The 27,599-nt window shown below is 45.6% G+C and overlaps 1 protein-coding gene and 1 long non-coding RNA gene across 2 annotated transcripts; one reads left to right on the plus strand and one right to left on the minus strand.

The window, feature by feature from the left end:
* Positions 1-3,719: 3,719 nt before the first annotated feature.
* On the minus strand, positions 3,720-6,353 carry LOC122021517. Its single transcript, XR_006122561.1, has 2 exons — positions 6,256-6,353; positions 3,720-5,906 (listed from the first exon to the last, which is right to left on the minus strand). It is a non-coding gene; the product is annotated as an uncharacterized LOC122021517 (long non-coding RNA).
* Positions 6,354-10,447: 4,094 nt separating this feature from the next.
* LOC122020924 (protein NODULATION SIGNALING PATHWAY 1-like) lies at positions 10,448-12,566 on the plus strand. Its single transcript, XM_042578970.1, has one exon. The coding sequence runs from the start codon at positions 10,702-10,704 to the stop codon at positions 12,355-12,357; it is 1,656 nt and encodes a 551-aa protein (XP_042434904.1). The 5' UTR covers positions 10,448-10,701; the 3' UTR covers positions 12,358-12,566.
* Positions 12,567-27,599: the final 15,033 nt, after the last annotated feature.

Genomic DNA, 27,599 nt, shown 5'->3' on the forward strand with positions numbered 1-27,599 from the left:
GACCCATAAGAGCATCTTTAATTCATCCTCAAAACATCAAATTACTTCAATCCATACACTAAATCCCACTCCAAATATGATGATGTGAATAGTGCAACACAAAATATGATGTTGCACTATTCACATCACCATATTTGGTGATGGAGAGAATTTTTTTAAAATTTTATTATATTATTATAAAATCAAATATAATTAATTAATAATTATTATTTTCTTTAGTATAATTAAATGTAATTATTATTTATTATAAATTTAAATTAAGTGTATTTAATAGTATATTTAAATTTTATTATGTATATTTGTAAATATTTAATTTATTAAAATTATTATTTTAATTTTATTTAATATATTTTAATTATAATACATTTAATTTTAAATATAATAATTATCATATAAAAAAATTAATAAGAATAATAGAATATTCTAGAGAATATTCCTTTTTGGTGTGATATGGTGTTGATGAGTTGGAGTTGAAATAGTATTTGGTGTTGAAATTATACCATTTTAATGTGAAAATTATACCAAATTTGATGATGTGGGTTGGAGATGATTTGAGTATTTTCACAATATAGTCTGAGGCTATCGTGTCATTATTATTTGACATGATTTATCAGGATCTAATTGCTAGATCGTAAAGATTAGCTACTCTCTAAACATGAATCCCTGGTGACATGGTGTAGTGACAACAGGTAAGATGGTTCTACATGTGGTCAAAAGATGATTAACACATCTTTAGTGAACAGGGATCTCCTGGTCCCTACTTTTGTGGACCAGGGGATGAACCACATAGAATTACAGTCGAATCATGACCGTGATCCGGTCGTAAATGGTTGCGATCCCTTTCTGGGTTCATCGTCCCCACCAGGTTATAGTTTTTGTTCGGAACGGACGGCCGAAGGCCGCCCAGAGGCCTCCGGTGGTGGATAAGGAGCCAGATTACTGGACGTCGAGCGAGGGTGCCCTCCGGACGGCCTCCGGCCGCCCGCTCCGAACAAAAACTATAACCTGATGGGGACAGTGAACCCAAGAAGGGATCGCAATCATTTACGACCGGATCGCGATCATGATCCAACCGTAATTCTATGTGGTTCATCCCCTGGTCCACAAAATTAAGGACCAGGAGATCCCTGCTCATCTTTAGTACCCTTATTAATCCATCTCTAAAACAAGATAGAAAAAATAATCCCTTATTAGTCAACCTGTCTCAATACCAACATGGAAGAGTTAAATCATGAACACCTACAATTATTTGAAATAATGATTAACACATAAAAAAAGATATTTAACTCGATTTTGTCAAAATTTGAATCTCAAATTTTTCAATATTTCATGTGCTAGCAGCATTAGACCATCCCAAGGAGATGATAAAATTGCATCTCATGTGGTAAAAGGCGATTCGCTCGCCCCCAGCGCCCCCGCCAACTCGTCCCTAGGCCAACACGGAGGAGGTAAATCACGGGTGACTACTAGCCATTAATGCAAATGGCTAAGACATGGGGGAGGTTATGCTCGGTCACGCCAAGTTTCGACCTCAAGACCTCATGTGGTAACTCCCCATGTCTTAACCATCGCACCGCCCCGAGGGGAACATAAAATTGCATCTCATGCAACAAGTTAAGATTGCTTCTGATGAAAATTCGAATCTCATAATATACATTTTCAAATGCTAACGGAATAACATTGAACTGTCTACCAAGGTGCATTTGTGTTTTCCAGAATTATCTAGAGGCCGATCCATTTACCTTCCAGATTAATCAGAGTTAGATAATTATTAATATATATATATATATATATATATATATATATATATATATATATATATATATATATATATATATATATATATATATATATATATATATATATATAATTTTTTTTTTAAGAAACCAGAGAGAAATTCTTGGGCGGAGGAGAAATTCTTGAGCATTCCATGACCGGACTAATGCTTACCCACAGGCACAGATGAAGAAGAGAAAAGAATTCATAAGGAAAATATGTGGTAAAAAGGTGAAATCACTCGACTCGTCGCATCTGACCCAAGGTCATCATAAGGGAGATAAATTATATCATCCTGAGTGAGCATGTGACAAATAAGATGAGTTACATAAGGACCGAGAATTTATGCCCCAACTATCCTGATAAATTTCAACCCCGCGACCTCATATGATAATAAACATATCCCTAGAGAAGGGGAACGTAAAGAAATAAGATAACAGGTAAATAAGGAGAGATCAAAGGAGGAGAAAGCAAGGGAGATTGTGAGATTGCACGCTTCTTACTCATTTCCGTCCACTTGCTTCCGTCCGATTTTAAAGGGATGGAAAATCAAAGTAAAAGTAATCGACTGGATGAATTGAAGATCTATCGTCCATTATTTTTTTACAAGTAAACAAAAAGAAGGATCTCAAATCTCATACAATCAATCCTTTTCTTCATCCACACTGCCAAGTAAACTAACCGTAAATATTTGCTACATGATTTCAACCGTTTCCTTAGTTTATTCCAATCAAAATCACATGTTGATTAGTAAATAATCAAAGTGTGTTTAGTTACAGTTGATTTCCACTCTTTAGTAATTATAATCATCGTAATATAATCAAATCTTACGGGGGTGTATTAAATGTTGGACTTTTAATTACTTTGAATGACTTTTGTGGATTTTAAAAGTCTAGTTGTATTCAATCTAAGCTATTATAAACTCTATAGAAATCTAATGATATCCAAATTGGATTTTTATAGAGTTTTAAAAAGTCATGTGGTATTCAAACTCGACTTTTAAAAACTCTATGAAAATCTTTTGATATCCAAAATTTTAATAGATTTTCATGGATTCTTTTAGAATTCCTTGAATATAAATTTTAACCAATGAGAGCTCTCCAAAATACTTGGTACAAGTTTAAATATAAAATAAAAAGTCTTCTCCTCACCCTTGAGATTTCTATAGACTTCAAATCATTTTAATTTTTTACGAATAAATCCTTTCCCTTTTCGCTCCTCGATTTTGATTATTTCTTTGAACCCTGTCCAGAGCCTACCAATACAATAGTATACAGTCCAACTTGACGCATATTCAACAAAGAATCTTCACCACCTTGATCAAATTTAACACTGTTCTCGATATTATTCCTTCACCACCTTGATCACGTCTACCATAGAGATTACTTTAGGGTGTCTGTTACAAAACTTAAATATACATTTTTTTTTAACTTTATTATTATTATTATTATTTTATTTTATGTTTTTCTCTATTTTTTTTTTGTTTTTAAAGTTTATGTTTTTTTTTTAATTTATATTTTTTTTTAGTTTAGATTTTCTTTTAAGTTTTGACTTTACGTTTTTTTTTTAAGTTTATGTTTTTTCTTTACATTTTTTTTAAGTTTACGATTTTTACCTTTTTTTTTTTTAGTTTGTGTTTTTTTATTAGTTTACCGTTTTTTAATTTTTCTTTAATTTTTTTTTTAAGTTTACGATCTTTTTTAAAATAAAAATTTTTATTATAAAAAAGTTTGATTTGTGCCGGATTATAAAATTTTTATTATAAAATTTTTTTTAGTATACAGTCTTCACAAAGAGTGTCATGAATTTCTAATTAAATCAGATAATGAAGCTTCATCATCCTTACCAGAACAAGTTTAAGGTGTCGATTGCTTTGATCAATTATCTGATACTCAAGAACAACAACGAGCAAATGTCAATGCATAGAGAGATACAATAGCGAATGCGGAGCAATGTTTATCATATTAACAATAATGAAACGAATTTTTCTTTCTCATAAATCCACAAATTTCCATAAAAAAATTTATAAATATCTATAAAAGTCTTGCAAAAAAATCTATAGAACTCCATAGAATTCTTTTTACAACTACACATAATTCTATACAAGTCAATAAAAATCAATCAACTCCACAAAAATCTATCATTAAAAAAAAAATCAATGAAAGTCATTCAATCTTTTGATTGAATACACCCCCCTTAGTAGAGTTCTATCCTTTGGGTCATCTCTCCCACCACTCTAGCCAGAGTTTCCCTTGCCTTTCGAAATGCCTCAATGACTTGAGCACTGGTCTTTGGTGCCAATGCAGATGTCAAATGGAGATGACTTTGAGAAGACGCATGATGAACTAGGCTATGAGTTATCTGGGAACACAAGGGAGATTGAATGGAGAGCGCAGGCCAATGTTTCCAAGAATGGTAGTAATGCGATCCTAAGGGAAGAACGATACGATCTCTAGTTCAATCCCACAGAGAAGTGCCATCACTATTCCATCCTTTGGGACCAAGAGAGGATCTTGTGAGCCTTTGCACACTAGCATGCTTGCAGCATGTTCCACTCTTTGAACCGTTTGACTTAATAACTTGTTCTCTGTAGACAAGTGCAAAGATGATTAGTTACTCCATATAAACACAAAGCACCATGAGACATACAAAGTTGCATGCTTTTGTGAAGCCAAGAACTTCCTGCCATCAGGCACGGCAAAATTCAATTACCACCACTGCCACAGAAAGTGATACAACCTAGATAAAGGCTTCTTTTTGGTTTATATATTGCTAAATTTTTTGATGTTCTTGATCTTGCTTGTCCCTTGATGCTACTCCTAATGAGATAACCTTCTGCGGTAAAAACCTGCGTGGTGCATAGGAACTGTGGGACTGGTGACGAAAACTCATGTCCTGGCTGAGGCAACCTTCCTCTTACTTGGTAAATGAACAAGAAGCCCCTGCATTGGATTTAGAGTTTTGGGGCTTCTGTGTACAAGAACAAAAGAAATGTTGTAAAAATGTAAGCCCTTAACACAGCAAGCAATAGAATGCCATTTATTCTATTACTAATGGAAGCATGGAAAAGGGTTGTAGTAACTGTTGTCATCCTCAGATGCAGTATCAGTACATGGAACTGATCTGCTGTAAAGATGACAAATGAATCACTAGCTTGATCTATCTCATTATAAAGAACAGATAACCTAAAAAGGAGCATGAACAAAACAAAAGTTAAAATTCCAAACAGATTTCCTGAGCAACAGAGCAGAAGAGACAAGACACTATCAGAGTAACTATGACAAAGAGCTTTCATGTGGAGATTGATCCATAGCTTTGAGTAATTATTCATCAATTAGTGTCATCACACAAATCTTGCCTACTGTGCAATCTCAGGTTCCAAGTGACAATGAAAGGCTAAACCAAATCAACAATGCCTAGAAAAAATAAATGAATATTACTATTATGAGTACAACCTCTTGTTGAGACAAAATTTATGATTTTATATTAATGCAGTGATTATATAGCAAGCAAAAATATATTCCAAATAATTGAGACTCAGGGGTTACTCATTGTTGTTATCTGAAGGAGTATGAATAGATGACCTAAAAGGAAGTATGAACAAAACAAAAGCTAAAATTCCAGATATATTTCCTGAGCAACAGAGCAGAAGGAATAAGACACTATCAGAGTAACTATGACAGAGCTTTCATGTGGAGATTACTCCATAGCTTTGAGTAATTGTTCATCAACTAGTGGCATTACACAAATCTTGCTTACTGGTGTCAATGAACGGCTAAGTCAAAGCAACAATGCCTAAAATCTTATTAGGATAAACAAATGAATATCATTATTATGAACACAAGCCCTTGTTGGGACAGAATTTAAGATTTTATATTAATGTTGTGATTATAACCTGTGTATCAACCAAAAATAGATCCCAAATAGCTGAGACTCAAAGGTTAATCAATGTTGTTATCTGAAGGGTCCGAGCATAAAGATCATACAATATGTTGTTTTTAACACAAACAGAGCAATGAAATCAAGAAAGAAGCATGAATCCGTGAACCAAGCTGATTTTAGTGGGCATGCAGGACTGTGGATCTTGCCTCGGTCTCAGGAAAATAGAAATCTCACAACTTTTGAAGTATCTGCCGTTCCGACAAAAGAAACGTTCAGAAAATCAGTGAATTGTGGAACAAAAAACTTGAAAAAAAAATGAAAAGGAAGTGCAAAAACGCAAAGGTCCGCATATGTATAGCACTATCAGAGTAACTATGACAAAAAGCTTCATGTGGAAAAAGCTTCCATGGCTTTTAGGAGTTATTCATCATATAGCTGCGTCGTCCTTTGACGAGCCAAAAACAAATTCACAACAAAAAGATGAACGCATCCGTCCATATTACCAAAACCAAATTCCAAATGACTCTGCTTTAAAGCCCAATTTATGCAACAAAAAGAAATCAAAAACAAGAAAAATGGGAGCAATGTTACGAATACCGGAAAAATAAAAATCCACCCAATGGAATCCAAAGATTGATCGGAGAGAAAAAGATCGTGCCGGATAGAATGAAACACTACCGCACCGCTCGTCAGGCACGGCGGTCTGGTTTACCAAACCCTAGCGCTGCTCTAACCCTTTTATGTCCAGTTTCGAGGAACTTTTGCATAATAACCCTTATAGGTTTCATTATTATGGAAAGGCACTACTTTTCTTGGGTTCAGCCTTTGTTATCCGCCCAGGCCCAGCCTATTAGATTTAGGACGTGTCATTGCGGTAAAATAAAAATAAAATATTGAACAGATAACGTCAAATTTATCTTATAAGAATTTTTACCTGATGAAAAATATTCACGATGAATAATTTAGAAATTCAGTATTCCATTATTATGCATCCCATTTAAAAAAAAATAATCTTTATAAATATATTATAATTAAAATAGAATCGTAAATATCTCGATAATAATTGGATACCCAGAGGCGCTACTGTAAGGTAAAATAGTGAGTTGAATAGGTGAATAAAAAGTTGTACAGAATGACCTAACATAATATTTTTTATAATAAAAACAATATTTAAAAATAACTTTCTGTGCTACATTAATATTAATGTTGGTACTTGAGAAAGAAAAGTTAATTAATATTGAGTAAAAATTAGGGTGCATTTGGTACGCGTATTTTTTATTTTTATTTTTTGAAAAATGTAGGGTGCGTTTGATTTGCACCGTTTTCATTTTCATTTTCTGAAAAATGCACGTTTTCTAGAAAACAGAAAACGACTTTTTGTCATTCTCTGTTTTTCTAGAAAACGATAGTCAATTTTTTAGAAAACGCGCGCGGAAAACGTAAACCAAACACCGTTTTTCAGAAAACGCGCGTTTTCCAGAAAATGAAAATGGAAAACACGCGTACCAAACGCCCCTGTACGTTTTCTAGAAAACAGAAAATGACTTTTTGTCATTCTCTGTTTTTCTAGAAAACGCTAGCTATTTTTTTTAGAAAACAAATACGAAAAACACAAACCAAATATCATTTTTCAGAAAACGCACATTTTCTAGAAAATGAAAATGGAAAATATACGTACCAAACGCAAACCTCTCACATGTTCAAGAAGACAAAAAAAAAATCATTAAAAATAATTTAATTTCGTATTACAATAGCTAATATAAGATAGAATAAAATCACTTTCTCACTTTTTTTTAAAATATAAGAATGAAATCCGACATTATATGAATTGACAGATAAATTTATCTAATAAATAATTAATCTAAAAATATTAGATTGATACGGCATCCATTATGAATATTTTTTGATTTATTTTGATAATCGATAAAAAATTATAATAAGATCAAATCAGGCTAATCACCCTCTAGATTAGTCAGCGTAAATTAAATACTTAATACTAACTAAAAAAAATTTTGATTTGAGCCCCGAGGCAATGGTGTAACGACAAACGACTTCTCAATTTTGCAAACATCTAAAAATCAAGTCCCAATTTTAACGAATTAATGGATAAATTTCTCTTAATGTACGATTGACCTAAGCACAGATGCAAGTACTTCTTGATTTACCCTAATAGCTAGTGAAAAACTTTCATAAAATCGAATTGATTACCTAAGATTAGTCAGTGTAAACTAAATACCTAGTACCAACTAAAAAAATTACTTCAATTTGAGCCCTAGATTATTTCAATTTGAGTCCCTAAAATTATGATATAGTTGTTAGGCCCTTCAAACGATTAACTATATATCTAAAATTTAAATCCCAGATACAACACATTACGAAAATTTTTCTCTAATGGGACGACAAACCTAAAAATATTAACTGCTTCAATGAACTTCCATAAGTACTTCTAGATTTATCTTAATAGTCGATAAAAAAAACTCTTATAAAACTGGTTACCTTCAAAAATTAGTCGGTTCGAAGTGTTATATTATAAAAAAAATTACTTCAATTTGATCAAAATTATATATATATATATAAATCAAAATATTTTTTTTACCAATTTATCAAAATGGTCTACATTAATTAAAATCACTTTAACTTAATCAAATCAGACTAGTATAGTTTTAAATCCATTTTGATCCAGTTAGAGTCATTTTGAATAAATTTAAATAATTTTAATAAATAAAAATATTATGATATAGTAATATTTTCTGTGCGATAATTTTAATTAAACCGAGCTAATTTATTTTAACATGTAGTAGCTATGCCTTAACCTCTTCAATAACCTTAAAATAAGGATATTTTAAGATAAAACTATTGGGATGTTATTTTGTCTTTTATTTTAAAAAAGGATTTTTTTTTTTGGAAGAAAATAATAATGAAAAGTGCCATTTTGATTTTGCACATAAATATTTGTATGACATAAAATTATATTTTAAAAGTATAGTTAGATATCATTCATGGGCTAAAAAAACGTGAGATACTATTTGAGAGATATAATGAAGCCTACTCATGATAATTATAATCAACAGGCTATAGTTTGCTCAAGTAATGCTCCAAAAAAGCACACCATTGTCATTCAAAATCATATTTTGACAAACAACAAAAACAATTCAATATATTTGCTGCCTAAACAATACCTATTGACAAATGGAAACTTAGTCCATCACAAAATCAAATGTTTGACAATTGGCAAGTTTGAACTTTGAATCAAGAGGAGCACATAAGATTTCTAAGGATGTTTTCTCTCAAGGAAGCATCTGAACTGGTGTTGGTTGTTCAAAGGTAACACAGGTTCTGTAACTTGTTTAAGATTTCAGTTCAAAGCCTAGGGTTTGACTACTATTCACAGATTCCCTGGCCAAACAAATGTCATGATCGAACACTATGCCGATAAAATATGAAATGCTAAGTCTTACAGACACAGATTATCTAAGCACAAAGTTAGAAGCATTTTACAGACATCATGTATCATTCAGTATTTTATTAAGATGCTTCAATGATAAAGACATGTCACTAGCTACATGTACTAGTATTATAGTATTCCAAGTAGCTTGTATTTTTATTCGACATGAAATTATAGTATACAATTGGCTTACGGCATGACAAAAGAACAAAGATAAAGTTTACACACAGATAATACCACTTACTTTTTGAAAAAAAAAAAACTAATGATCCTAATAAAAATTTAACAAACTTATCTAACAAAAATCCTAAAAACTTTTTAACCTTCTTTGAAGTTCACTTATAAATTATACCATTCTACAGGAAAGAAGAATGAAGGTTTCTGATACTTGATAATTAAGGGACTTGGTGGATCATCAAGAAGACTAGTTTAAAAGAAAGGAAAAGTATAGTTACTCCATGACAATAGCTGAGCTTAGCTCATTAAACCTAGCGAAGGTTAGTTAAAGCTTCCATAACTGATATTGTTCAAGAAAGGGACCGTATCCACCGAGCTCCAGTCTTGCTGAAATGTCAACTAAAAGTATAAAACGGTGATAGAGAAGTTCTTCTTGCTCAAGGAAAAAAAAGGGGAAAACAAAAATAAGTTCTCTCTACTTGTTATTGCTTGTCACTTTCCTTGTCTTATAAGTTCAATTTATTAGAAGTATATGTTCATTCTTATCCCATCCAAGATCTCTTATTTTTTATCTAAAATAAAAAGAGTACAATTGGTTCAATGTTGCTTTACAACTTATTTCATAACTTACAACAAACAAGAACAACACAGACAAAACCCTTTTTACTTGAGTTTGTTACAGCATATAATCATCTAAAACAAAATATAATAATCAAAGAAAAGCATCTTCCATAGTACTAATGTTGCTACTTCTTGTGTACTAATATATTGTAATTGAAGGTATTAATCACAAGGCAGGATAAGTAACTTTTTGGATCTAACCTGACAACGTGAGCCAGTAGAGTTGCACCTCCATTTTGATCCAACCATCGAGTGGCAAGTGCTGTTCAATGTTGTTATATAGGCAGAAGCCAATCTTCAATATGAAAAAGTCCTGCAAACTTTAGCTGTTAGTCTTACTCTAAAATAAAACTCTGACCTTTGCAGATAAAATAATAGCAGAGTTCATCAGCACCATAAAGAATTGGAGCCCTCTTCTCAAGTTGTCAATCAGATCGAAATCACTCAAATAATGAGTTCACATGCTCTAATGGAGATGCAGCAAAGTACAAAGCCTGGTGTTGAACATCCAATGAGAACATCACAATTATTTATATGTTTATGCCCACCGCCCTCCTACCATCTCTTCCTCAGTCTTCATCTTCCATGCCAAAAATCACAGCATAACCCAATGCTTTCTCCTCTGGTCAATGCTCAAATTCCTTCACCTCCACTCTTCCATCCAATCTCAGCTCTCATCTCCCTCGTGCCATTAATCATGTTTGATTTCTAACTTCATCTTTGAAGTTCTAATCCTCTCACCTTGTTGATACTCTGTGGTGTTAATGCACAAGGGGGATTCAGGGGCTGGCTGAATCATCATGCCCTTTGAAGATGACGAGCAAGGTAAAAGCTCCTTGCCGGAGCAGCATCAGCAGCACCACCTCATGGACTGGTTGGAGGATTCCATGTCTTTTCTCTCCTCCTTCCTCGTTGATCCCTGCACAACATCAACCACCTCCGGTGGAGGCATCAACAACAATGATATTACCAGCTATGGATGGTGGACGGCGCCACAAGGACATGAACAAGCTGACATGAACCACACTGCTCCATCCATGGACTCCACGCTCACCCCAGCAAACAGCTCTCGGTTGCTTCCTCAAGATGAATTCTTTAGGAAGAGGAAGAAACCGATGGGACCGATCACAGGCGACAAGAGCATGATGTTTCAAGCCAAAGAGAGGGCGGAAGGTGAAGCTGCCATTGAGGGTGAGGGGGAATTTGTGAATGAAGGTGAAGTAAACAAGAAGCTGGCTTCAACGGCGAGGAAGGGTCAAGGGAAGAGCGCAGGGACCTCGAGCAATGGCGGGGGAAAGGAAGCAAGATGGGCGGAGCAGTTGCTGAATCCGTGCGCAGCCGCCATAGAAGCGGCGAACGTCTCCCGAGTCCGGCACCTGATCTGCGTGCTTCAAGAACTACAGTCTATTTCCGGCGACGCAAACCACCGGCTCGCGGCCCACGGTCTCCGCGCCCTCTCCAACTATCTATCGTCCACCGGAATCAGCATCCCCGACAGGGGCGGAGCAGATGCTCCAGCGGCGACCACCTTCGTGACCGTGGAGCCGAAGCTTTTCCGTTTGGCGCTCATCAAGTTCAACGAGGTCAGCCCCTGGTTCGCCTTCCCCAACACCCTCGCCAACGCCTCCATCCTCCAAGCCCTAGCTCTCGATTCCAGCCGCCGCGCCACGTCCCTTCACGTGGTCGACGTCGGCGTCTCCCACGGTGTCCAGTGGCCAACGTTTCTCGATGCACTGGCCCGTCGTCCCGGAAGTGGGCCACCTCTGGTACGTCTCACTGTAGTAGGCGGCGCCGCCCCTTATGGCCCCTTCTCCGCCGCTCCTCCAGGCTATGACTTCCGCTCCCATCTACTCCGCTACGCTAAATCCATCAACCTAAACCTCCAGATCGACCACGCGAACGTTCTCGGATCCAAGTCCTTGGCTCTCGTCCGAGGAGAGATCCTCGTGATCTGCATCCAGTTCCGGGCTGGCCACAATAACGCCAATGATCGGACGGCGTTCCTAGAGTCGATACGCGATCTGGAACCCGATCTCGTGGTTCTAAGCGAGATCGACGGAGGAATCGGCAGCAACGGAGTCGACGGACGGTTTCCCGCAGCGTTCGCGAAGAAGGCGGAGCTTCTTTGGAACTTTCTGGATTCCACGAGCGCGGCGTTCAAGGGAAAGGACTGCCCGGAGAGGCAGGTAATGGAAGGCGAAGCAGCGAAGCTTCTGGACACGTCGGCGCCGGCGGCAGAGGGACGGGATCGTTGGCATGAGAGGATGGCGGCGGCGGGATTCCTGGAAGAGGCATTCGGAGATGAGGCAGTGGAATCAGGTAGGGCGCTGCTGCGGAAGTACGACGGGAACTGGGAGACGCGGACAGCGCCAGCGACGGCGGCGCCGGTGACGCTGTGGTGGAAGGGGCGGCCGGTTTGCTTTTGTTCCCTGTGGAAGTCCAACCGGCGAAGCTGAAACAAGTGCCGATCTGGTATTTGATGAACGGCAGATCCGATCTCGCGCCAAACTCCATCCCCAACACATCTACATCTCCATCATCCTGACCGTCTGATTAGTCCGTAGGAAATGATTGGGCTGGCCACTGTACATATCGGGTTCGGATCATGTACCATGTTGAACTATCCGATAAGCCTGTGCCTCGTATCAACTGCTATATATTTTTTAAAAAGTCCAACTAGATTTCAATTTTAGTTTAATACATTTGGTTCAAACAGACTAATGTTAGAAATAACGACTATGAAATTTAGTTGGACTGGGCTGATTTTGAGTTAGTTGAATTCGTTGAGGATGTTGTAGGAGAGGTCCAAGTTCATTTCACGAGGTAAGCCAGACCTCATGTCGTGTCCGAATTGAACCTGGCTTAGGCTTGTAACTAGGCACACATTGACCCGGTTCCTAGGCTGGAATCATTACCGTAACGGGTACAGTACCGGTTACAATTTCGATCTATATATATATATATTGATCTTGTTCGAAAGTCGATGAAATAGATGCTGGGGATGTGGCGCTCCTACTGACCTCCTGTGGACTTCGCTCCCGTCTGCAATACAAGCAACGTCAGTGCCGAGCTAGGGAAGGGGTCCCTGGTGATGATCCTCCGACGCTCAAGTCAGTCTCTGGTAAAGAAGAAGAAGCAGTAAACGGAGCAACAAGAACTGTAGCGCAACAGTAAGCTATCGCATGTAACGCATACCTCCGTCGATACTTGGACCCTCTTTATATAGAGCTCCTGTAGCGCGCGTGCAAGCTTCCCAAGGCGGGCACGTATCTCAAAGCTTTTCTTGAAAAGACATGTTAATAAAGTATCCATGACATAATACCTTAACGAGCCGAGCATATCTCTGAAGTGACAGCGGAAGCTTCCGCCGTACGATCCTCTGTCTGATCATGCCGTCTGTCAGCGACACTAGCTACCAAAAGGATATCAAAAGATAGTCTATTGTGTCTGTTGCTTGGCCGAGCGAAATAGCCGCTCGACCAGAGTTCCGTCATCCGCATATTGTCTGCTGTCAGGCCGAGTGGGAGAGTCGCTCGGTCGGAAGTCCACTTTCCAAGTATTTTCTGTTGTCGGGTCGAGCGGGAAAGCCGCTCGGTCGGAAGTCCACTGTCGTATTCTCTGTTGTCAGGCCGAGGGGGATAACCGCTCGGCCGGAGTACACTGCCTGCGTGCTCGGCTGATGTTGATTCTGTTGTTAGACCAAGCAGAGGAGCCGCTCGGTCGAAGTTGAACTCTGTCGATGCCATTCCTCGCTGTCTGGCCGAGTGGGGTAGTCGCTCGGCTCGGTTTCTGCACATCATTCTCCCTTGAGCGTTGGGTGTTTGAATGCTCCTCGTGTCGAGGGCAATGATGGATCGGATCCTTCTCCCTGGTCGGGGCATGCTTCACCCGACCGCCCGGTGCCATATACACGTTGACCGCATTGACTTTGACCTCCACCATAGCAGCAGGGTAGGACCCCTCACCATCACCGCATCACAAGTTTCCCCCTTAAATCTAGTCAAAAGAGGTTGTAGTCCGACTGACTAGACAATTGTGTGAGTCAATTTCCTCCCGACCGGCCTTCGACACTGTGTGGTTTCTGTTCGAGAGGCGACTTCACCTTGTCGGTTGGCCCGTTGAAGTTTGTCGTTCGGCTGTAGGTGAGCTCCATTAAGTCGATCGGCATGACATATGATCATGTCCGAACGTTGAATCGATGGACGCTGGTCACGTGGCGCTCTTCCAACTGATGATGTGGATCTCTGACCGGCCGTATGGATCTCCGACGAACCTGCAAAGAAGTCGGGCCGGGAAGGGGTTCCCAGCGACGACCCTCCGACGCTCAAGTTAGGCAAGAGGACATCGAGTAAGTGGCTCCAAAGATGCGAGATTGCGTACCTCCGTCGAAGTCTGAGGGTTCTTATATAGAGCTATGGGGAGGCGTATGCACGCCTACCGAGGCGTACACGTGTCATTTACCATTCCTTAGTATAGGCTTGCCAGAGGAGCATGCCTGACACCATACTGCTACAGTCCGAGCATCTCTCTGATGGGACGGCAGGACCTTCTGTCGTAAGATTCTGCGTATGACTTGATCGTTGAACATGCCTGTTGTTAGAAGATGTTCCCCAATGTCCCCTTGCCCTTGTCTTCTTTTTCCCCACGCTGAGTGTCCAACCCAATGTCCCCTTGGTCCGACCGGGAGGATTCCCGGTCGCGTGCTCGGCTGAGACTGTTCCTTCACAGTAATGTTGTTTCATGCCTCTGCCGAGCGGGCTACCCGCTCGGCTCGGCGACCTTGTTCACCATGAGCGTCGGAAACCCGACTCCTCGTCGGGTTGTCTTTGATTCCGCTTGGACCCGTTCGGTCGGTTGACCCTACTCTTCTCCGATCGGCCGTTAGACTTTTGACCTCCACGTGGCGTTGACTCCCCTCAAAGGGGGTCCCCCGACCTTACTGCCGGATCACTTGTCTCCCCTTCAAGTCTAGTCGAAGGAGGCGCATAGTCCGACTGACTGGACTCCCGTAGTGCCGAGCGGCGCATTTAAGAAACCATCCTCCGCACGGCTCATGTGAGGGTAGCTACGACCTCAGTCAACGCCGCCCTCGTATCTCCTCGGAATTCGCACCAATCTCCATCATTAAGGCCGAGTATGCGGTCATTAAATGCACTCCAGTGGCCGAATGCCACGTGGTGCTGCTGCCGTCATCGTACGACGGCGGCGTGGTGTCCGACGGGACATTGGCAGTTTAAAATGAATGGCTCGATGAGGGCCTCGGTTCCTGTGACCTACATCGGACGGTTGAGGCCGATCAGGCCCGACCTTATAAAGCCCTTGCCTTCTTCCTTCGCCGCATTTCTGCTCTCGCGTGCCCAGAAGCTTCCTTTGGCGTTTTAGAGCTCTGGCGGCTTCGGTTCTCCTCTTTCCGACGATTCCGTGTTCCTCGTTGATCTTCATTCTTCTCTGTAAGGTTCTTCTTCTTTTCTATCTTTGATTCTTGTGTTCTCTTTGCGTTTCTTTCTCGAGTTTTGGTCCTCTGGGCACTGTTTCATTTGTCGTCCTCTTCCTTGTATCATCTACATTTCTTCTCGCCTTTTGTGATTTCATCCGTTCGGACAATGGCGAGTTCTTCTCAGCCTCAAGACCAATCCCTCGGCCCGTGGTATACTACCATGGAGTCGCGCTTCGATCAGCGCGACGCCGATATTCTGATGAACAATATCGACATCCCCTCTGATTTTGAAATTATCTTACCCTCCCCCTCCGCTCGGCCACACAAACCGTCGCGCGGAGCTTTCTGTGTTTTCCGCGACCAGTTCATAACCGGTCTGTGCTTTCCAATCCATCCCTTCATCGTAGAAGTTTGTAATTTTTTCGGCATTCCGCTCAGAAGCCTAGTCCCTAATACTTTCCGCCTTCTATGCGGCGTTGTCGTCTTGTTCAAAATCCACAACATTCCCCTCCGACTGGAGGTCTTCTACTATTTTTATTACCCCAAACAGTCCGAGCTGGGCACTTACATGTTCCAGGCTCGGCCCAGTTTAGTTTTCTTCAATAAACTGCCCTCTTCCAATAAACATTGGAAAAAGTTCTACTTCTATCTTCGTCTTCCCGAACGGACCGCTTTCCGAACCCAGTGGCAGGTCGGACCGCCAATCTCCCCTGAGTTGAAGAGGTTCAAGACCCGACCGGACTACCTTCACGCTGCCAACATGCTAGCCGCCCTGAAGTTTGACATCAATAAGTTCTTGCCTGAGGGGGTGATGTACATATTTGGCCTGAGTCCGATCAGGACCCCCCTCCCGAGCGGCTTTGGTAAGAATTTTACTTGTGCATTCGCTTTGATTGCTAACTGATTTTCTCTTTTTTCCTTTGCAGCGAACATTGTCATGGAGTCCGTGATGGCCGACATTTTGAAGAGGAAAGCGGCGGCGCTCGAGGCCGCAGCTGCCAAAGAGATGGAGCAACTGGGCATCACCCCGGTCGACTCTAACGAAGGAGAGAGCGAGGCGAATGCGGGGGAGTCGGCCGCTCAGACTTCTCTCCTGGAGCCGGCGGTTGGCCTAACTTCTAGCCGAGGTCCTTCCGTCCGGGAGGAAGGCTCCGCTCCGGAGGAAGAGCGCCCTCTTCGACAAAAGAGGCGCCGAGCGGAGACACCCCTACGATCGGCCACTTCCGCGGTGCAGCCGTCCGAGCGGGCCACCGTCGATTCTCGCGGCAAAGCCCTAGCGGTTGAGGCGATTTCGTCCGATCGGACCCCCTCGAGGCCATTCCCGTCAGCGCCCTTCCGCTCGCTCCCCGCCAAGTCCAACGTTCGGCCATTTTGTCCCAATTTTCTGCGCCGGCCTCCGATCCTTCTCCAGCTTCCGCCCAGACGACTCCCGGTCGGCACCGTACCATCAGGGTCTCCCTGCATCTCCCCACTGAGGAGCTGATGCCTGAGTCTGATCGGCCAACCGCGCCCGAGCACATGATCACCATGAAGGGGCCCTTAGCCGAAATGTGGGCCGACGCTCGGGCACGAGTCGCAATGATTCCCCTCAGCAATCTGGCCAACAGCCACATGCAGCAGGCCACTGGGGTAAGTATGTTTTCTTTGAAGTCTTTTACGCATTCTTTCCGATCGGCCATTAATGATCTTGCATATGCCAGAGATGGGTAGAAGAGATCGCCGTCTCCAACCGCCTGGCCATGGTGGACGCAGAACTAAAAAGGTTAAGGAGTTCAGGCGGTGTGCCCTCCCAGGGTCCTTCATATGCCAAGCTGCAGAAAGAGCTCAAAAAGACCCAAGATCTACTGGCGGCCGAGCAAAAGAAGACGGTCGATCAGGCCTACACTCTGGGAGAACTTGAAAGGCAGGTGAAGACGCTCGATCGGAAGATAAGGCTTGCCACCGAGCGGAAGAAGACGGCTATCTCCGATCTGGAGAAGAAGAACGTCGAGGCTCGGGGCCTGGAGCAAAGAATCAAGGAGCTGATGGAGCAGCTAGATGGTGAGAAGGCAAGCCGCTCGGCCGAGGCGATTAAACATAAAGATGAATTGAAGACATTGTAGGAGTCTCTCGAAGCTTCCCAAATTGTCTTCAAGGAATATCAAGAGGCGGAACCCAGCCGAGTCGCAGCCCTGAGGCTGAAGCACATCCGCTCGACCGAATTTTCAGAAAAAGTATGCGAGCAGATGTATAATGCCTTTGAGCTGGCCATCACCGCCACAACGGACTACCTGAAGTCCAAGGCTCAGCTCCCTGACTCCGCCAGCATCCCGACCCAAGACTATGCGGCGCTCCTCAATACCATCCCTAAGGACCTTTAGGATTTTTTGGAGTAGAAGTCTTCATGTAATTCGGTCGTTCGGCAAAAAAACTTCCCTTTTTGCAATTCGACCGCTCGGCCTTGATTTCTTTAATTTCCATGAAAAATTTATCTTTGTGCAACTTCGTTTTTACTTTGCCTGCTCGTGAGTGATTGGTCGGGGACACACAGCTCGGCCAACTAGGCCTCCCGAGCGGGCGTAGGTGGCATACGACTTGTCACTATTTTCCCTCGCCGCTTATCTTCAAGCGTCTTTCGTTCCGGCCGGGGGGTTTATAGTCGCCGGTCCGACTCTCGATTTTTAACGTCGGAGCTCGACGGTTCTTCCGACCGGAGGGTTTATAGTCGCCGGTGTGACTCTCGATATTTAACGTCGGAGCTCGACGGTCTTCCAGCCGAAGGTGCGACTCTCGATATTTAACGTCGGAGCTCGACGGTTCTTCCGACCGGAGGGTTTATAGTCGCCGGTGCGACTCTCAATTTTTAATGTCGGAGCTCGACGATTCTTCCGACCGGAGGGTTTATAGTCGCCAGTGCGACTCTCCATTTTTAACGTCGGAGCTCGACGGTTCTTCCGACCGGAGGGTTTATAGTCGCCGGTGCGACTCTCGATTTTTAACGTCGGAGCTTGACGGTCTTCCAGCCGGAGGGTTTATAATCGCCGGTGCGACTCTTGATTTTTAACGTCGGAGCTCGACGGTCTTCCAGCCGGAGGGTTTATAGTCGCCGGCGCGACTCGATTTTTAACGTCGGAGCTCGACGGTCTTCCGACCGGAGGGTTTATAGTCGCCGGTGCGACTCTCGATATTTAACATCGGAGCTCGACGGTTTTCCGGCCGGAGGGTTTATAGTCGCCGGTGCGACTCTCGATTTTTAACGTCGGAGCTCGACGGTTCTTTCGATTCGACTGACGATGCCCTATACTTGCGCTAATTTTCTGATTTTTTACTCCTGCATTTCAAACATACAGCCGAACGGAAAGTATACAGCATACATTACATTGGCGCACCTTTCACCCCGCCTGGTAAGGCTGGAGGTGGTTCACGCTCCATGGTCGATCCAGCTGCCGTCCGTCTTCATCCTCCAAATAATAGGCACCCGAGCGAAACTTTTCGATGACTTTGAAGGGGCCCGCCCAAGGAGCCTCCAGCTTGCCAACGTCTCCGACCGGCTTTACTTTCTTCCACACTAGGTCGCCGACTTGGAATGCTCTAGGGATCACGCGGCGGTTGTAGTTCTGCTTCATTCTCCGCCGGTACGCCATCAGCCGGACGGACGCCTTGGCTCGCTCTTCGTCGATCAAGTTCAACTCCATCTCCCTCCGCTCGGGATTGTCATCATCGTAGTTCTGGATCCGGACGGACTCTACGCCAACTTCAACTGGGATAACTGCTTCGTCGCCGTACACTAAATGGAACGGCGTGACGCCCGTTCCCTCCTTTGGAGTCGTGCGGATAGCCCATAGGACGCCCGACAGCTCATCCACCCAGTTTCCTCCCATATGGTCGAGCCGAGCCCGAAAAATGCGAAGAATCTCCCGATTGGCTACTTCGGCTTGACCATTGCTCTGGGGATACGCCACGGAAGTAAAGTGTTGTTCGATGCCATAACTTTTGCACCATTCTTCGGCTGCTTCTCGACGAACTGTCACCCGTTATCAGATATGAGTCGTCGAGGAATGCCGAACCGATAGATTATATGCTGCCAGATAAACTTTTTGACCATCTGCTCGGTGATCTTGGCCAATGGCTCGGCCTCCACCCATTTGGAGAAGTAGTCGACCGCCACCAGTAGAAACTTCCGCTGACCGGTCGCCATATGGAACGGACCCACGATATCCATTCCCCACTGATCGAACAGACAGGACACTATAGAGGCTTTCATCTCCTCCGCCGGTCGGTGGGAGAAGTTGTGGTACTTTTGGCAGGAGAGGCACGTCGTGACGGTCTGAGCGGCATCTGCTTGCAGGGTTGGTCAGAAGTACCCGGCCAGCAGGATCTTCCTAGCTAGCGATCGCCCACCCGGATGTCCTCCGCACGAACCTTGGTGCACTTCTTGGAGGATGTACTCCGTGTCCTCCGAGCTGACACATTTCAAAAGTGGACGGGAGAAAGCCTTCTTGTAGAGTTGGTCTCCAACGAGTGTGAACCGGCCGACTCTCCTCCTCAATAGCTGGGCTTCCTCCCGATCGGACGGTGTCGCACCCAAGTGCAGAAACTCCATGATGGCTGTCCTCCAATCGCTCGGGAATGCGAGGCCCTCCATCCGATCGATGTGCGCCACCAAGGATACTTGCTCAATTGGCTGCTGGATGATGACCGGTGATATTGAACTTGCGAGCTTGGCCAACTCATCTGCCGCCTGATTCTCTGCTCGGGGTATCTTCTGGATAATGACTTCTCTGAAGTGGGCCTTGAGCTTTTCAAAGGCCTCAGCGTAGAGTTTGAGCCGAGCGTTGTTAATCTCAAATGTGCCCGAGAGTTGCTGGGCGGCCAGCTGGGAGTCTGAATGGAGTGTCACCCGACCGGCTCCTACATGCCGGGCGGGCTGCAAACCGGCTATGAGGGCCTCATACTCCGCTTCATTATTTGTAGTCCAGCCGGACGGATAAGTGCATCCGTTCTTTTTTGGGGGGGGAGAGTAATAGCACACCAATTTCGCTCCCGCGCCAAGATGACGATCCATCCACAAATATCTTCCACATTGCTTCGGGCTCGGGATTTTGCACCTCGGTAACAAAATCTGCCAAGGACTGTGCCTTTATCGTCGAACGGGGTTGATACTGAATGTCAAATTCACTCAGCTCCGTTGTCCATTTGATGAGCCGTCCGGACGCTTCTGGATTCGGCAGCACTCTTCCCAATAGGCTATTCGTCCGGACGATGATTGTATGTGCCAGGAAATAAGGACGCAGTCTTCAAGCGGCGAGGACCAAAGCAAAAGCCAGCTTCTCGAGCCAGTGTAGCGAGATTCAGCATCTTTTAAAATATGGCTCAAGAAGTACACGGGTCGTTCTTCACCGCTCATCCTCACTAATGCCGAGCCTACTACCCGCTCGGTTGAGGATAAGTAAATACAGAGCGGCTCACCTACAGCTGGCTTGGGTAACACGGGCAAGGAGTTCAGGTATGTCTTCAGCTCCTCAAACGCCCGATCGCATTCTTCGTCCCAATGAAATTTAGTAGCTTTGCGTAAGATCTTGAAAAAAGGGAGACTCCGGTCGGCAGTCTTGGAGATGAATCTTGACAATGCCGTTATCCGCCCGGTCAGGCGCTGTACTTCCCTTAGATTTCTTGGGGGCGGCATATCTTGCAACGCTTTTACCTTGCTGGGATTTGTCTCTATGCCCCGCTCGGTCACTATATAGCCCAAGAAACGCCCGCCTTTTGCTCCGAACAGACATTTCTGAGGGTTCAGCTTGACTCCATACTTCCTCAGCGTTCGGAAGGTCTCCTCCATGTCCGTAAAAAGATCAGCCGCTCGGACAGACTTGATGAGAATATCATCCACGTACACTTCTAAATTGCGTCCGATATGCTCATTGAATACCTTGTTCATTAAGCGCTGGTAAGTTGCTCCCGCGTTCTTCAATCTGAACGGCATTACATTGTAACAGTAAGTGCCGTCGGCTGTGACGAAGCTGACCTTCTCTTGGTCTTCTCGGGCGAGCGGCACCTGATGGTAGCCCTGATAGGCGTCTAGCATGCATATCAGCTCGCACCCGGCTGTGGAGTCCACCAGTTGATCAATCCGGGGCAGAGGGTAAAAATCCTTTGGGCATACTTTCTTGAGATCTCGAAAATCGATGCAAACTCTCCACTTGTTGCCCGGCTTGGAGACTAGCACTACATTTGTAAGTCAGCTCGGGAACTGGACCTCCCTTATATGGCTGGCCTCCAGAAGCTTCTCGACTTCCGCTCGGATTATGACGTTTTGTTCGGCGCTAAAGTCCCTCTTCCTTTGCTTCACCGGCCGAGCGTCCGGCCGAACGTGAAGCTCATGTTGTGCGATACTTGGCGAAATTCCCGGCAGCTCATGCGTCGACCAAACGAAGACGTCGCAGTTTCTCTGGAGACATTTGATCACCTCCTTTTTCTGGCTTGCCTCCAGATCGGCCACAATGAATGTGGCGGCCTCCGATCGGGTCGAGTGGATCTGCACCTCTTCTTTTTCTTCATAAACCAAAGAGGGTGGCTTTTCGGTTATGGCGTTTACCTCGATCCATGGAGTCTTCCGCGCGAATTAGCTTCGGCTCGGACCATTTCGACGTAGCATCGCCGAGCCGCCAGCTGGTCTCCTCGCACTTCTCCAACTTTATCTTCAACCGGGAACTTAATCTTCTGGTAGAAGGCGGAGACTGTCGCTCGGAACTCACTAAGCGCTGGTCGCCCCAGGATAATATTGTATGCTGAAGGAGAGTCGACCACGACGAAGTTGGCAGTACGCGTCCTTCTGAGCGGCTCTTCTCCCAGCGAGTTGGCAGCAGCTCAGCTCGATCAATTTGCAGTTGGTCGAAAGCCTTTTTAAATATAATGTTGACCGAGCTGCCTGTATCGATGAAAATGCGGTGAATAGTATAGTTAGCTATTACCGCTTTGATGAGGAGGGCGTCGTCATGTGGCATTTCGACTCCCTCAAGGTCCCTGGGCCCAAAACTGATTTCGGGTCCGCTCGCCCATTCTTGACTGCAGCCGACCGCATGGATCTGGAGCTGCCTGACACTCGCCTTCCTTGCTCTGTTGGAGTCACCTCCGGTCGGTCCGCCAGCGATGATGTTGATTTCGCCTCGGGACGTGTTGCTTTTATTTTCTTCCTCCCAGGCGGACGGCCTAGGCCGCTCCTTGGATACCCTGGGATGGTCCTCATGCCCCTGAGGATGATACCGCTCGGGAGACTTTCTGGATATCCGACGATCGGCGTCATGGTGTCGCTGTCGCCTGTCGGATGATGGGGATCGACGACGGCCACTCCGGGGAGCGGGGTGGGAGATCAGGGGAAGGCTTTGGCAATCTCGTGTGTTATGCGTGTCCGTCCGGTGGAACGAGCAACACATAGGGGTCCATACCTTCTTTTTTGGTTTGGGCCGCTTGGCAGCTACCTCTTGAACGGCGTGGGACCTTGCGTGGTGAGGGCGGTCTGCTTCGGCTCGGGGTCCTCTAGGCGGCTGGTGGCCAGTGAGCGACTTCCGCTCGGCAGGGGCTAGCCGCTCAGTTGGAGCTTCTTTTCTTCGGGCCGCCTGGGCTTCCTCCACATTAATATACTCATTGACCCGGTGTAACATGTGATCATAGTCTTAGGGCGGCTTTCGAATAAGTGAACGGAAGAAGTCACCGTCCACGAGGCCTTGCGTGAACGCATTCATCATTGTCTCTAAGGTGGCTGTTGGAATATCCATGGCCACCCGGTTGAATCGCTGGATGTAAGCTCGGAGCGGCTCCCTGGGCTCTTGCTTGATGGAAAATAGACTAACACTGGTCTTCTGGTAATGCCGACTGCTCGCAAAATGATGGAGAAAAGCGACGCGGAACTCTTTAAAGCTGGTGATGGATCCGTCCAGCAGCCTCCGGAACCATCATTGCGCCGATCTCGAGAGGGTGGTAAGGAACACCCGGCATTTCACTCCATCTGTGTATTGATGTAGTGTAGCTGTGTTGTCGAACTTTCCAAGATGGTCGTCTGGGTTGGTGGTTCCGTTGTATTCTCCGATCGCCAAGGGCACATAATGCTTGGGCAGAGGGTCCCACAGGATGGCCTCTGAAAACTGTCGGTTGATCCGCTCGGGGGAGGCGTCCGTTCGGGGAGCCTTGCCTTTTCTATTGTCTCGCCTGGGCGCCTCGTCGGATGAAGATCCTCGATCACGGTTAACTGTTGCGACTTTAGGAGGCGTACGCAATAGAGCACGATGAAATGGAACCGTGGCAGGTAGTGCTTCCGCTCGGCCTCCTAACGCTGACGTCGCTTGTTGCTCCAGCCGCTCGGCTTGCGCCTTCTGTTTCTGTTGCTCCACAAGCTTAGCTGCTCTTGCCTCGATTAGAGCGTCGAGCTCCTCCTGGGAGAGCATCACGGTGTGCTGTCGTTCAGCTTCGTCCATCTCTTCCGCTCGGATGCAGGTGCGTTCCCACAGACGGCGCCAATTTGATCCTTTCCGAACGCTGAATCGATGGACGCTGGGCACGTGGCGCTCTTCCAACTGATGATGTGGATCTCTGACCGGCCGTATGGATCTCCGGCGAACCTGCAAAGAAGTCGGGCTGGGAAGGGGTTCCCGGCGACGACCCTCCGACGCTCAAGTCAGGCAAGAGGACAGCGAGTAAGTGGCTCCAAAGATGCGAGATTACATACCTCCGTCGAACTCTGAGGGCTCTTATATAGAGCTATGGGGAGGCGTATGCACGTCTACCGAGGCATACACGTGTCCTTTACCATACCTTAGTATGAGCTTGCCAGAGGAGCATGCCTCACACCATACTGCTACAATCCGAGCATCTCTCTTATGGGACGGCAGGACCTTCTGTCGTAAGATTCTGCGTATGGCTTGATCGTTGAACATGCCTGTTGTCAGAAGATGTTCCCCAATGTCCCCTTTCCCTTGTCTTCTTTTTCCCCACGCCGAGTGTCCAGCCCAATGTCCCCTTGGTCCGACCGGGAGGATTCCCGGTCGCGTGCTCGACTGAGACTGTTCCTTCACAGTAATGTTGTTTCATGCCTCTGCCGAGCGGGCTACCCGCTCGGCTCGGCGACCTTGTTCACCATGAGCGTCGGAAATCTGACTCCTCGTCGAGTTGTCTTTGATTCCGCTTGGACCCGTTCGGCCGGTTGACCCTACTCTTCTCCGATCGGCCGTTAGACTTTTTACCTCCACGTGGCGTTGACTCCCCTCAAAGGGGGTCCCCCGACCTTACTGCCGGATCAACAGGCCTTCGTACTTAAGCTTCTTTTCTGAGACTTCGCTAGGCAAGCACGATTCGGTTGACGTCACCCAAATTTCTTAGAAATCATACAAATCTCTACCCATTAAGGCTGAGCGTGCTTCCATGCCATCATTAAATGTTGACCCGTGGTGGTGCTCCATGTGTCATGCCCGCTATCGCCGCACGCCTGACGTGACAGGCGTGATGTGACCTTTGACTATTTGAATTCAACGGTGAGATCTTGGCCTGGATTTCCGCGACCTAGATCGGACGGCTCCGATCGGCCGAGCCCGATCCTTATAAGCCCGCTGCGTCGCTTCTTTCGTACACTTCGAGTTCGAGTTCTCCGGCAGCCATATGTTCCCGTTTCCTTCGTTCTCCGACGATCCTTTGTTCCAGTGCATCCTTAGCTCCCCAACGACCTTCTTCATAGTAAGCTTTCTTCCCATCGCGGCCATCTTCGTGCTTTTCGGCTTTTCTTTTTGTTCCGACAATATTTCAGCAACCTTTTCGATCGCATTTCTTCCCCTCAACCTCCTTTCCGTTTTTTGCTTTCACGATAACCAGTTCTTCGCAACCGTCTGCCTCTATCCCTGGACTCTGGTGCACATCCATGGAGTCTAAGTTTGATGGAGGTGACAATGAGAGACTACAAGATGTCTTTAAAATTCCTTTCGATCATTAGATCATTCTGCCTTCTTCATCCGATCGGCCAAACTTTCTGTCGACCGGCTGTATCTATTTCTTTCGGGATTAGTTTATCGCTGGTTTGCGGTTTCCCCTTCATCCCTTCATTCCTGTAGTCTGTAAATATTTTCGTATTCCTCTTAATCAACTTGTGGCGAACTCCTTCAGACTATTGTACGACATCGTTGTTTTGTTTCGTCTACATGACATCCCTCTCACTCCTCGGGTCTTCCACTATTTTTACTATCTCAAACTGTCTGATCCGGGGACTTTTCTCTTCTAGTCGCGAGTCGGTTTAGTTTTCTTCTACAAGATGCCGACCTCTAACAAGCACTGAAAGAATATTTTTTCTTCATGCGTCTTCCCGAGCGGTCAGACTGCCCGACCAGCCGGCAGCTTGAAGTGGCACCTTAGCCTCCCCTGAAGAGCTATAAAAGCCGATCGGACTACTTGAACGCTGCCTCCATGCTACCTGGTCAGAAATATAACATCCATAAGCTGTTGCTGGAGGGTGTCCTATATATCTTTGGCCTGAGTCCGATCCGCACCCGGCTGCCGACCAACCTAAGTATGAAGCTTCTTTAATTTTTCCTTTGATGCTAACAGATTTCTCTTTCTCTTTTGCATGCAAAGTCATGATGCGAGCACGTTTGGCTGGCAAGGTGAAAGCTCAAGGATGTCGCGATCAATGCAGTGGTTGTTAAAGAGCTGGCGAGCCGCGGCTTGCAGCTGGTTAGCTCCCATGAAGATCCGCTCGGTGGGAGCGAGGACACGCCCGTTGTGGTGGGTGAAGGGACGACCAGCCGGACTCCCAGTGTTGGGGCGGCTGTGGGTTCGCAATAGCCTCCTGAGCGGCTGAAGTCCGTCCGCATTGAGGGAGCATCCAGCTCGGCTTCCTCAGGAGAGCCGTTGATCCATCGAAAAAGGCCTTTGTCACGTTCCGCTTCCTCGGGGGTGAGGACTACCAAGCGGGTTGAGACTTCGACTCCTACTCTAGAGATTGCGGCTGCTACATCATTTGACTGGACTACCTCATTAGCTCAGGTGCCGCAGGGAACCCTCGCCACACCTCCGGTGGCCTTCATGGCGCCACCTTAGAAGCCCTTGAAAGTTAAGAAGTCCAGCATCCGACCAACGTTTGGGTCTCGCCCGTCCGATCGGGCGACCTCAGTGCAATCGGCCCGAATGGCCAGCGCCACATAACGACGATCCTCCATCTACCCACCAAAGAATACAGCGAGCCGACTGTCGAGTCTTGAGGCCCCGAGTGTTGATGCAACCTTAGGTCAAGGTTGACCTGGTTGACCCGACTCGAGTTGACCTGACTCGAGGTGTATTTTGATGTTTGACGAGAATAGAAAAGTTGTATCTTGATGTTTGACAAGAATACAAACTTGGGAGATTGTGGGTGCAACCTTTGGTCAAGGTTGACCTGGTTGACCCGGCTTGAGTTGACCTGATTCGGGTAAAGTCCAAGTATGGAGACTTGGCACGGGAAAAGTCCAAGTATGGAGCTTGGCACGAAAAAGTCCAAGCAGGGAGCTTGGCACGGGAAAAGTCCAAGTATGGAGACTTGGCACGGAAAAGTCCAAGCAGGGAGCTTGGCACGGGAGAAGTCCAAGTATGGAAGCTTGGCATGGGAAGTCGGAGAGGGCTCGGTAGCTCGTTCTCCGGACTAGGTCAGAGAGGGCTCGGTAGCTCGTTCTCTGGACCGAACATGGAAGTCGGAGAGGGCTCAGTAGCTCGTTCTCCAAACTAGGTCAGAGAGGGCTCGGTAGCTCGTTCTCTGGACCGGACGAAGTCGGAGAGGGCTCGGTAGCTCGTTCTCGGAACTAGGTCAGAGAGGGCTCGGTAGCTCGTTCTCTAGACCAGACGAAGTCGGAGAGAGCTCGGTAGCTCGTTCTCCGGACTAGGTCAGAGAGGGCTCGGGAGCTCGTTCTCTGGACCAGACAAAGTCGGAGAGGGCTCGGCAGCTCGTTCTCCAGACTAGGTCAGAGAGGGCTCGGTAGCTCGTTCTCTGGACCGGACGAAGTCGGAGAGGGCTCGGTAGCTCGTTCTTCGGACTAGGTCAAAGAGGGCTCGGTAGCTCGTTCTCTGGACCAGACGAAGTCGGAGAGGGCTCGGTAGCTCGTTCTCCGGACTAGGTCAGAGAGGGCTCGATACCTCGTTCTCTGGACCGGATGAAGTCTGAGAGGGCTCGGTAGCTCGTTCTCAGGACCAGGTAGGGTTTAGGGCTGGGAGCTCTAAACCTGGATCGGTCTGGTGACCGATCCAGTGATACGCTGGTTGACTGATCGGTCTGGT

Source organism: Zingiber officinale, chromosome 9A (assembly GCF_018446385.1).
Source record: "Zingiber officinale cultivar Zhangliang chromosome 9A, Zo_v1.1, whole genome shotgun sequence".
Lineage (NCBI taxonomy): Eukaryota > Viridiplantae > Streptophyta > Magnoliopsida > Zingiberales > Zingiberaceae > Zingiber > Zingiber officinale.